This window comes from Octopus sinensis, linkage group LG8, assembly GCF_006345805.1.
Source record: "Octopus sinensis linkage group LG8, ASM634580v1, whole genome shotgun sequence".
NCBI lineage: Eukaryota > Metazoa > Mollusca > Cephalopoda > Octopoda > Octopodidae > Octopus > Octopus sinensis.
In genome coordinates this window covers 30320914-30333788 of record NC_043004.1, presented here as the reverse complement: position 1 = coordinate 30333788, position 12875 = coordinate 30320914, and the positions used below count along the sequence as shown (strand labels likewise).

Here is a 12875-nt window from a genome sequence, read left to right as displayed (position 1 = left end):
AGTGCATACATCTATAAAGGCATACATCTATATGATTATATAAAGCCATTATATAAACTATCATTGCTAGTTACAGGTAAGCAGCAATGACTGCATGTATAAGATGCCAGCACAAGCTTCTATCTGGAAGCATGTTTAAATTATACATCATTAGTTTGTATCAAATTATACGAACATTATTGCAATGTCCTGAGGCAAGTAAGTTATCTTGATTTGTCAACCTAGCTGGAAAGATAATGGATTTACATGCTTATTCATATCTATATTTTTGTATCTATAAGTATTGATATACACATATGTATGTATACAAACATACATAGATACATACATACATATATACATACACATATATATATATATATATATATATATATATATATATATATATATATATATATACATATATATATATACACATATATATACACATATATATATATATATACATACATATATATATATATACATATATACATACATATATATATATATAAATATATATATATATATATGTGTGTATGCTTGTATACATTTTGTATATATTAAGTGTAAAAATAAAATCTATACATGTGCATATATGAGTGTGTGTATATATATATATAAATATATATATATATACACTCACTCATATATGCACATGTATAGATTTTATTTTTATATATCTGAGTGTATATATATATATATATATATTATATATATATATATACACTCACTCATATATGCACATGTGTAGATTTTATTTTTACACTTAATATATACAAAATGTATACAAGCATACACACATATGTATATGTTAACTTATGGATGTATAAATTTGTGTATATGTAATATATAACTGTGAAAACACAACTAGCAGCCAACATAGATCAAACAATTCCCCCTCCTCCCTTCACCTCCTTCTCTCCCTCTCTCCATTTTTACTCAGCATCATCAGTATACCAGCATTTGATAGATTTTCCTCCCTCTGCTCTGCTTCGTATATTGTTACGTTCATTATTTTCCCAAAATACATCATTGATTGAGATGTAACCATCAGTACACATACATACATAGCTTCCTTCATTTTCTTCATTTCATTTCTAATATCCACTTTCTCTGCTTGCATGGGTCAGACAGAGTTCACTGAGCCAGATTTTCCAACAGAGGGGATGCCCTTCCTGTCATAAACCCTCAAATATTTCCAAACAACGTAATACTTCCCCATGGTCAGGCTTGTTTTTGCAGAATATTCGAAATGAATGACATCAATTTTATGATTTACAACTACATGCGATTAAATAACAAGGAGACAAACACCCACACACTCACATATGCATATATGCATACATATATATGTATATAGTGAGAATTACAAAAAAAAACATAAGATGAAGACGAGTGTGTAAACAAGACAGATGTATTAATTTATATGTATATAATTATATATATATATATATTATATATATATATATATATATATATATGTGTGTGTGTGTGTGTGTGTGGTGTGTGTGTGTGTGTGTGTATGGGTAATTATATATATATATATATATACAGGAGTTGGACAAAATAATGGAAACACCTTCAAATTTCAAACAAATTTATTTTGATATGGGGTACGACTGTCTTTGGCAGTAATTATAACTTGAATTCTACAAGGTATAGATTTGTACAAAGTTTGAGTTGTTTCCAAAGGAATTTTTGTCCATCCTTCAGCTAAAACAGTCTCCAGTTCTTGTAGTGATGATGGTGGAGGATATTGGCTCCTTCCTTGTTTTTCTAAAATGCACCATAAATGTTCAGTAATATTGAGAGATGGAGACTGTGGTGGCCAGACAAGATGTTCAACTTCACTAGAATGTTCCTTTTCCCATTCAGTAACAACCATTGAGCTGGCAGATTTCCAAGATATAGCCCCGCCAGATCATCATAGATCCTCAACCATGTTTAACAGTTGAAAGAAGGCAGTTTGGTTCAAATGCTTCTTTTGGCTGTCTCCACACGTATACTCGGCTGGTGGTCAGAAATAGGGTAAAGGATGACTCATCTGAGAAAATAACATTCTTCCACTGCTTTAGGGACCAATTCTGTAGGTTTCCACTCTACTCTCAGCGTTCTGCAACATTTGTTTTTGAAAGTAGTGGTTTTCTGATTATAGCCCTCCCATGAAATTTGGCTTTGTGCAGCACCCAGTGAACAGTTTTTGTGAAAACAGGGTTCTCAAGGTGGTCATAAACTCTACCATAATTTTAGGAGCTGTACTTTTGCAATCCTTTCTAACAATTCATGTAAGAGTTCGGCAGTCCGTGTCTGAAAGTTTTGGTTTTCTTCCAGAGTTTTGTTTCAACAAGGAGGTTTTTCCTTCCTTCTCAAAGGCTGTCATTACTTTTGAGACAGTACTTTTTGATACACCAAACATTTTGACTGTTTTTGTTATGCTAGCACCTACCATACAAGCACCAACAATTTGACCTCTTTGAAGAAAAGTAATACTTTTCTTCAACCCCTTTAATACTTGATATCATTTCTATTCTATGTAAGTCAGACCTTTTCGTATGTAAACAGATATACGTTTTTGTAGTTGATGTATTTAATATACTTTGTATATTGACCTGCCTAACTTGCTTATCCTTAGATTTACTTGTTTCTCTCTCTTTCTCTCTCCATATATATATATATATATGTTTGTGTGTGTATATATATATATATATCTTCAACATCATCATCATCATCATCGTCATTTTTTAACATCTGCTTTCCATGCTGGCATGGATTGGACAGTTTGACTGAGGGCCTCATGAGAGCATTAAAGTCCAGATGCCACCTTGGTATTAATGCTTATATGTCACATTAGCTTTATATCAAGTTTGCATGAAAAACTGGTATGCCATGTTAGTATTAAAATTGATATGTTAGTATGATAAAGTTGTTATCTCATGTTAGTGTGATAAAGTTGATATTTCATGTTATTATGTTAAAGTTCATGTGTCATATCAGTATGATGGATTTTAAATCTTGCCAGTATGAATGTTCATACCGTCCTGTTATTTTCTTAACAAATGTTGTTAGAAATTTCTGAAAGAAATAATCTGCAAAAATACCATAAGACATTATTCTATGAATACTTAGTCATAATACTAAGATAATAATAATTTTTGTATTACGACAGACTTAGAAGATTTGTTTATTTAAAACTCCCTTACATCTTAGCATGGTTATCTTTTTTCTTAAATCTAGCCTTTAGTATGTTTTTAACAGTGGCTTGGTTAAAAATATTGACATTGTTAAATGAATACACACATATAGGATTATGCAAACACACACACACACATCACAGTATTGACCAGACCATCAAATTCTACTGTACACTGCTGGTCACAATGGGTTATGTTTCACTCATTGGAAAGTATATTGAATGTTCATAACTGCAACTTACACTGCTCACTTCTGAGGGCCATGTTGTACAGTTCCTAGCATCATCCTCCCCATGCGTAGCAGTATCGCCCCTTTTATAGCTGCCAGCTCATTCATCTCTCATCTCATGATTTCCACGTGGTTGCATGAGACTTCCCATGAGAGTTATATATATATATATATATATATATATATATATATATCAGGATACTAAAATCAGCAACCCAATGCAACTATCACCTTATTCATCCTTGAAACATTTGGCTTTTACATCCTGCTACAATTCTTGCACTTCGCTGCAGTTGAGGACTTGATGAAATTTACCTGTTTGCTCTTCAAGGGCTAGCATTGCCAGTAATAGGCTGCTCCACTCCTATAACTCCAAGTGTTGGTGTCATGCCTAGCCTGGGGACTTGATATGATTGCACCATCACTGTTGGGCATCTTTGCAAACTCAGTGTGAACCAGTGTGCCAAGTGTTGCACTCAATTCTATTTCTGGTTCCCATGAGTTTAGCAGGGCCAGTTGCGCAACTGCCACTGAATGCTGTGAGCAACCCTCCTTCTTAATCCATGCAGTATTCTTCCCAGCATGTATCACATATTTTTCCTTGAATGCAACATTGTTGAACATGGTTTTGTGTATTACATCCTCACCTATTTCAAAGAATGGGTTGACAGCAACCCTCAGTGGTTTTTACATTAACTTTTCAGCCATTTGTAATTTACGACCACCTGAGGCACTCCAATGGTTGAGCAGAATTTTGTTCAAGTAGTTGCCGAAATTCCCTGTCTTCAGATCAAAATGCTTCAGTGCAGCTTTCACAGTTTGTATGGCTCTTTCAGCAGTGCTGTTAGATGCCTAACTATAAGCAGGTGTCTCAATTTTCCTACAGCCCATTGATGACAACATATTCTTTCATGCAATAAATTCAGGTCTGTTGTGGGTGCACCAAAACAAGTGAAGACCTGAAGCAGATTGCTTTTTACTGTCTCAGTTGAGCAATTTGGACACAAGAATGCTTAAATCCTTCTTAGCATTCCTTCTGGCATGTATCACGTATTTTGCCTTGGATGCAACATTGTCGAACATTGTTTTAGTGTGTTACATCCTCACCTATTTCTGATGTGCTCCATTATTACAGGACAGATGTGCTGCCATGCACTGTCACATTTGTCTAAATGTGAAGCAAAGAAAATGATAACATCATCATTAGTCTCATTATACCTCAGCTTAGAGAGGTCACTGATGTGCAAAATACTTTTACCTGAAACATGCTTAATGACAAAATCGTACTGTGATAGAATCAAACTCCACCTGGCTATTTTTTGTGAAGCATATCGAGATACATTTAGATCTTTCACGAACAGGATCTTAAAGGCTGGTAATCTGTTTCCAAATAAAACTGCTTTCCTAGAAAGAAATGATGCAGTCTATCTATGCAGCATAAACCTCTCTCTCTATGTTTGACCAATTTCATTGTACCTGGCTAAAGGTGTGGCTTATGAATGCTACTGGGTGTCCTTCCTGGGATAACACCCCAGCTACTGTAATCAAGAATGTATCTATAGTGAGAGTGCTCATCTCCATTGAGTATGGTTACAAAACTTGAGCCTGCACAAGATGAGTGATAAGCATACAGAAAACCTTAACTTGCACTTTACCCCGCTTAAATTCTTTAGATCTAGCTAAGAGTGGTTCTACTTTCTCAGCATACACCAGGGCAGATCTGTAGTAATTCATCAGACCCAATATTTTGTCAATATTTTCCTTCAATATTGGTACTTGTATGTCTTAATTTTGTTGCCAACTTCTGAAATGGAGAAATACTCTCTTCAGATATGTTCCTTCCCAGGAAGGTCAAATTTCTTTTTCTGGAGAATGACTTTTCTTTGTTAATGGAGAACTGCACCTTAGCCTTGCAACTACCGCATTTTCTCTGCTCGTCAATTTTGCTTTGCTATTTGCATAGATGAGGATATCATCTTGGTATACCCCAACTCTTTCGATCCTTTTTAGCAGAGTTTCCATACAGTTATGAAATATGCCACTCAAATTCTTAAGGTCCATTTGAAGTCTGTTAATCAGGTAGAAATCATTGTTTGTATTAATAGTGCAAATCCACCTTGCTTCCTCCACTAAAGTTATTTACCAATATGTATGCTTTAAAGTGAGAGAGGAGAAAAAATTCACACCTGAAAAACCAGAGAAGATAGTGTCAATTGATGGTATGGGAAAAGAATAGGTGTCAATATGTGCATTTGTAATCAACACACGCAAAGAGATCCATCTTTTTTCTCAGCCATATCACAGGTGAGACACACCTGACTCCAGAGTAATCTAACAGAATGATGATACCCATTTCTAACCTCTTTAACTCAACTTTCATTTCTTTTTCCAAATGTACTGGAGCATGTCTTGCTGAACTCCTCACGCTTTATCTTGTATCAGAGCAATTAACTCAAGCCACAAAACCTTTAACCTTTGGGAACACATCCATGTTTAAATTGAAACAGATTGAACTGAATGCAACGACGAAGATGTCAAAAAGAAGCCAACATTTCTTTTTACTTTGTATCAATACAATATCTTTTCCAATCAGCCCAAAAGAGTATGGGTTGTCTATCACAATGAATTTATATGACTCGTCAGTGTTATTAAGTTTAAATGTCACTTGGACTGATTCAACAACCTTTAGATCTGAAGCATCAAAAGATAATCTATTGTAGCATGATTCAAATGGGATACCTAACTGTGAAGCAAATGTTAATGGGACTATCGAATAAGCTGCCCCAGCATCCACTTTCATATCTATGCTTCAGTTATTTATAAAACACTTGCAAAAACTTATGTTATCTGCACTTTCCTTGTTGTTCCAGTTTGTCCAAATGGTGATCATTTTACATCAGCAAAATCTTGCAAAATGCCCTAATTTTCTACACTTTTTACAATTTTTCCTATATGCTGGACACACACAAGCTTTGTATGTATACCTGCAATTTCAACCTTTCACAACAACATCATAACTGCGGGTATTCTTGTTGACATTAAAGTTTGTTATTGCTTGTCAACTACTCACTAACAGTGTTTCTGATTCTACGGTGGATGCGAGAGCAGCTATTTCAGTGTAATTCATTATGACAATCCAATGATAAAAATGAGTTTCATGATTTCCTCTTCTGGATTTTCTTCCAACCTATTCAAATGAAAGAAGAAAGCTTGAGAATTAATCCTAAGAAGAAAGTTGCTGATTGACTCATCTTCTGGTTGCTTTAGTTCCAATAATTTCAATCTGTTTGCAATTAACAGTCTCTCTCCTTCGGCTTTATTAATTGTTGCAACGCATTTATTATTTGTTGGTATGTTGCATTCTGAAGACTCACCTGGAAAAGAACATTTCTTAACTTCATTATGACTTCAACTCCACAGGTAGAAAGAACAAAATCTTGAACAAAATCACTTAAGTAAATTGTTTCCCCATCGTCATGCAAGCCTTCCAAGTGGCCTCTTCCAATATATTGTATACCACTTGGCAACTGCTTTTGGTATTCTGTGATCACATTGTTCACTCCGCTCCATTCTTGAAGTGTCTCATTTCAAATATGCTCTTGTAATATTTCTCACATCAGTCGTAGCCAGTCAGTGTTCCATCATCCTCGTAGTAGCCTGTGTCTCACTTGCATACAAGAGTACAGGTAGGAGAGTGTTATTGAAGATTCTGGCATGTATGGCATTGTTTGCTTTTGATTTGAGTACATCCTTTAATGAGCTTAATGTCTTCTATCCTGCCCTTATTCTCTTTCAGATTTCAGCACATATTCACAGTGTACCCTAGATAGACATACTCTTTACCTCCTCTTCAGGAAGTAAAGGTTGTGGAAATGTACATAGTGATGCATTAAAATATATATAAATTCCATCCATGGATTGTAATTGTTATTTCTAAATGTATATATACATATAAAATACAAAAATGGGACAAGAATGCAAAACATCCAGACAGCTATGTGACACAAAAAAGGGACAACAAAACAATCCAGATAGACAATATACTTATATATTTTGAGCAAAGTCAACTCCAGCATCAAGACCAACTTCATGCAAGGATGAAGGCATGCTAGCAAAATGCTGCTCCTCTAAATGGAAATCTTACCTATCATTATGGTTTTATAGCATGAAGCAAAGCAGGCCTTGCTGTCCACTGAAGAAAACACATAGTTAATGATCCACAAGCACTCAAGCAAACTGAGTCCTCAACTTGTTCCATTTACCAAAAGGTTTGCAAGGCACCAGAAGGCCTCAAGAGACACATTCATGTCCATAGAGCATGATTGATGCTTTATTTTACTGAACCCTCATTTGTTGTTTATGACAAGAGAATCTGTCATGCAGTAGTTCGCTGGTGAAACATATTCATGGCTTAAGGCTACCTTATATCATCTACGGTATTTACACAATTGTCACTGGATCTACCTCAGGAATTCCTCAGTATATAACAAATGATTGAGACAGAATATATGAGAAACTTTATTGCTCACAACAATAAAGTTTCTTGTATATTCCATTTTCTGTCTCCATCTTTTGTTATATATCTATGTGCTGTTGGCGATTTCTTTTCCTTCTTTGAATTTTTCCCTTTCTCTTTTCCAATGAAGAACTATGTTCGAAACATCAAAACCTCTCTCTTTTTTTTACTGAGCATCAAACTAAGACATTCCTTGTGCACATTATCTTGTTGTCTGGCATTATTGATTTTATTGTTTGTTTATTTAGTTGACTATATATATGTATGTATGTATGTATGTATGTATGTATGTATGTATGTATGTATGTATGTATGTATGTATGTATTTATGTATGTATGTATCTATCAAGGGTTGAACAAAAAGAATACAAATAGAAAAGTTAGATGAAAGCAGAGTAAATGCAAAAGTAGATGAAAACTAAGCAAACAGGAAATAAAACAACATGGAATATTCACAGCTGAGTTTCCCTCTTCAGTCAAAGACGCAAAATATCATAGCTGTTTCACATACATATATATATATACACACACATATATATACACACATATATATATATATATATATATATACACACACACACACACACATATATATATATATGTATGTGTGTATGTGTGTGTATATATAAATATTTATATATGTATATAATTAAGATTCAGCTGAATTAGGTACTTAAATTGAGGCACCTTGCCAGTACAGTATAGTCTGCACAGCTCCAAGTTAGATGAACAGAATGTAAATAAGTAACAAGGATGTACACGTGTCAATACATTACAGCCATTTCAAGCAGCTCCATTTTATCCTTTATGTTTGAAATCTATATGGTCATCTACTCTGAAGAGAGCAGTTTCTTTCAAATTGATGTAATGTTTTCATTGATCAATTAAATGGAGCCACTTGAAACGGTTGTAATGTATTGGCACCTGTACACCTTGTGACTTATTTACATTCTACGAAAAATGGCTAATATTTTCTTTAAGCTTCACTTTTGTTACATTTATTCAAGCACCAAAAAATCGCTCTCAATACATTGCTATGAGGTTCCCCCACTACTTCTGCTCATGATCAGAGATGTGCATATGTTCAAGTGGTTAAAGTCAAGCAACTGACAAGCAAATCTGTGGTACTGAGCTGAATATTTGCTATAACAATATTTCTGCTTCAGCAACTCAGTACTGAATCTGTTTGAAATGTAATGGAAATTAGGTCAGTTTTGAAATATTGATATCCAGTTTGAAGAGAATAGTAGTTATTTCCTTTGATTTCTAGATAGAAGCAAATAGGAAATAACACAAAATAAAAATTGTGTTACACAGTGTTATATATAGGACTACTTTACCTAACATGTACTTCCATTTTAAATAAAGTAGTGTATATTTTTTTATGAATATTTAGCTATTATGTCTAGTTTGCCCAAGTGACTGAGTAGAGGCTCATTCATTTCCAACTGTTGCGATGGATGAATTTATTTTGCAGGAAATCACTTCAGCAGATTGTTGTACATATGAAGGATATTGAGAATCAATGTCCTCCAACTAAGTAGAAAAAAAAAATAGTTACGAGAAAATTAATGAAAAATTTTATTTCTTTACTAACACCTGTTTTTTTTTTCTTTTCTTGTGTCTTTTTGCAGCTTCCGAGTGTCATGAAATTTTTCGCAGTCAACTGAAAAAATCTGGAACTTTCACATCTCCTGGTTTTCCATCTCACTATCCAGAATTAGTGTCTTGTCGATATATTTTTGAAGCTGTTGGTGATAAACGTATCAAAATTAAGTTTGAATATTTTGAGCTTGAAGGCAACAGTGATGCTGGGTGAGTGAAAGTTTCTGTTTATTTAACTAAAATTTCCCATGCATTTGGAATTGTTTCATGAAATTGTGTAATATTTACACAAGAGGTGCAGGTGTGGCTGTGTGGTAAAAAGTTTGCTTCTCAACCATGCTTTTTACTGAGTGAAAAAATACTCTCCCTATCACTCAATCCATGTCCAACTTTCTAAGTTTATACATTACATTTATTCCTTTGAAGTCACTGCCTGACCTCTGTGTCTCTCTATATGTTTCTATCTCTCTCACTATCTCCCTTTCTTTCTCTCTAGATATATATGTGTCTCTATCTCACTACCTCTACTTCTTTTTCTCTCTGGAGAAAAAATACATGTGACAGATAGAAAGTGGGGTTGGAGAGTCAGACAGAGGCAGAATAAACATTTATTTAGAATATCTAAAGTGTGCTACCAATACTACCACTGCAACTGCTAATACCTATTTATCTATAGGGCAACCACTACTACTAACACAACCACAACTTATTGCCATCAACTATGCTTCCCAGAAATCTGGATTTGCAAACATTGTCTAATGGTACATATATGGTTATGACTGAACTACAGCCTCTCATTATCAAAGCAAAAATCCTCGATGGATGGGGCAAGGGAGACATCGTATTTATACCTAGAATACCCCTAATACCAACAAATGTCCCCTTTCGTTTCAAACAATTGTAATTCCCAGTGATAGTCAGTTACATAATGACTATTAACAAGTCCCAAGGTCGAACACTGCAGGGCTGTTTCTCACGTGTTCAATTGTATGTAGGTTGTTCCAGAGTAGGAAGTCCACAGAAACTCTTCATATATTCTCCAAAGAAATAAGATAAAAACATTGTATATACTGAAGTTCAGTAAATGTTTTATCATTTTTGTACAATGCATTTCTCTATTATTATCTGTATTACTTTCTGTATTTACATATTCTAAAAATTTTTTTTTACTTTTTAACAACTTTTATTGTAAGGAAAATGGGCATTGCAATAGATGCCAATATGTACCTTTTGAATACATTTCAACACTGTACAGACCAAGTCAAATGCCATGAGGCCCGCTAGTATACACACACACCGTGTGTATACCGTTGGAGTTTTTTTCCTCCGCCTTCCCTTCCTTGGATCTTTCCATTTACTATGTTTCTGACAAAGAGCTCCACTCGAAAAGTTAAATCCTCCTTCTTTCTTTTCTTTCCTGAGCGTCCAATAACACTATACTTGTTCTACACCCCCACATTGTTGTGTTTTCATGTTTGGATTAACTATATATATATATATACATACACACACACACACACATATATATATATATAAAGGAAAGAATAAATAGAGTCAAAAGGAAAAGGGAGTATGATTTGACAGATGTTTAATGACCACTACACATGTTTCAATACAACATAGATAGATCCACATATATACAGGATTTAAATTTAAATTAAGTAATGGTTTACCTATATAACAGGAGCTAGTTGTATCTCCTCAGGTAATATACAATCGCTGTCTCCATAAGTAAATGTTTGATTTTGATGATCCATTTCCAAGTAAGTTTTATCATGTATAAATATATATATATATATATCACCTGAGGAGATACAGCTAGGTCCTCTTATACAGATAAACCATTACTTAATTTAAAATCCTGTAAATATGTGGATTAATGTTGTACTGAAACATGTGTAGTGGTCATTAACCCTTTCGTTACTGTATTTATTTTGAGATGCTCTGCGTTTCTTTCAATTACTTTAAATATAACAAAGAATTCAGTAAAATAACTTAGTTATCATTCAGCTAGTGTTAGGAATACAAATTGTGACTAAGGTTTGGTGGAAGATTATAATTCAAAACTTATGAAAACAAGACATTTGTACTGAGAGCCAGAGGTGGTTTCAGCTGGGTTGGTAACAAAAGTGTTAAACAGCTGTCAAATCATACTCCTTCTTCCTTTTGACTCTGTTTATTTTTTCCTTTTTGTTTTTCACACACGAGAAATGCCTAAGCCTAAAATTGGTAGTATACCATAATACTGCTGGGTATCTGGTGATTCTAAGAGTGAATGAGCTCTATTTTGTACTCTAATGCATTTTTAACAGAATACACCTCAACTATATATAATAATAATAATAATAAAAATAATAATAATAAAATATACATATATATAATAGAAACAGGTTTCAAAGAAAAATGACTACAAGTGGTATATATAGGGGGCAAGTAAAAAAAAACCCAAAGAAATTGCACACTAGGTATAAGAGTGATGGCTTTTTTTTTATTAAAACAAAGATATATACATACAAATAAATGATTTGAGGTGGAATTAAGAAGTATAAAAATTAGTATCATGAGTCAATATTGAAAGTCTTACCAGTTTTGTTATTGCAGCTGAAATGTTCATGATTTTGGGTAAAAGAAACTACAGGAGGAACAGTTACTTATGATTTTATTCAACATTTTTTCTTCTCAAATCCACACACTCATTGCAACAGTCCTTCAGTTTTTTTAAGCCCCGTAAAAGAACTTGGAAGGCTGGGCCTCCAACTAGGCCTTTTACAATATCCTTAAAGCCAAGAACTTTTCACCAATCCCTCGTATATCTATGTGTTTGTGTTTGTCCCCTACATCTGCTTGATAACCAGTGTTGGTGTGTTTATGTCCCCATAACTTAGCAGTTTGGCAAGAGAGACCAATAGAACAAGTGCCTGGCTTAAACAAAAAATAAGAACTGAGATCAATTCATTTGACTAAAAATTCTTCAAGACAGTGCCCCAGCATGGCCACAGTCTAATGACTGAAACAAGTAAAAGATAAAAGATAAGGACATTACATTATTGTTAGTGAAGATCATCTCCCTCCACAGGTCCTGATTACTTCTTTATTTCATTGACCCCCACAAAACAATGAAAGGCAAAGTCAACTCTGATGGTACTTGAAAGTAGAGCCATAAGGCATTTTGTTCATCAAGCTCTCTTTTTTGCCAATCCACAACCCTATAAAATTGTATGATATTAACAGAAATGTTTGACTAAGTAGTTTTGGTATTTCTGATATACTTGCAATTCTGAGAGATTTGGGAGAGAAGTGGAATTTTGAGGGCTGCTTTTGACTGATGCATTTATAAGTTATGTAAGTTTAT

At 34.0% G+C, this 12875-nt stretch overlaps 1 protein-coding gene and 1 long non-coding RNA gene across 2 annotated transcripts in view; both read left to right on the top strand.

Annotated features, from left to right (window-relative positions):
* The window catches only part of LOC118764522, a 12149-nt gene extending 11195 nt beyond the window's left edge, over nt 1–954 (top strand). The window contains exon 3 of the long non-coding RNA XR_005000332.1: nt 943–954. This is a non-coding gene — a long non-coding RNA (uncharacterized LOC118764522). The remainder of the gene's footprint in view (nt 1–942) is intronic.
* Nucleotides 1–12875, top strand: part of LOC115215059 (tolloid-like protein 1) — a 227281-nt gene that overhangs the window by 129996 nt on the left and 84410 nt on the right. The window contains exon 3 of the mRNA XM_029784206.2: nt 9553–9733. Within this exon, the coding sequence (XP_029640066.1) occupies nt 9553–9733 (181 nt within the window). The remainder of the gene's footprint in view (nt 1–9552; nt 9734–12875) is intronic.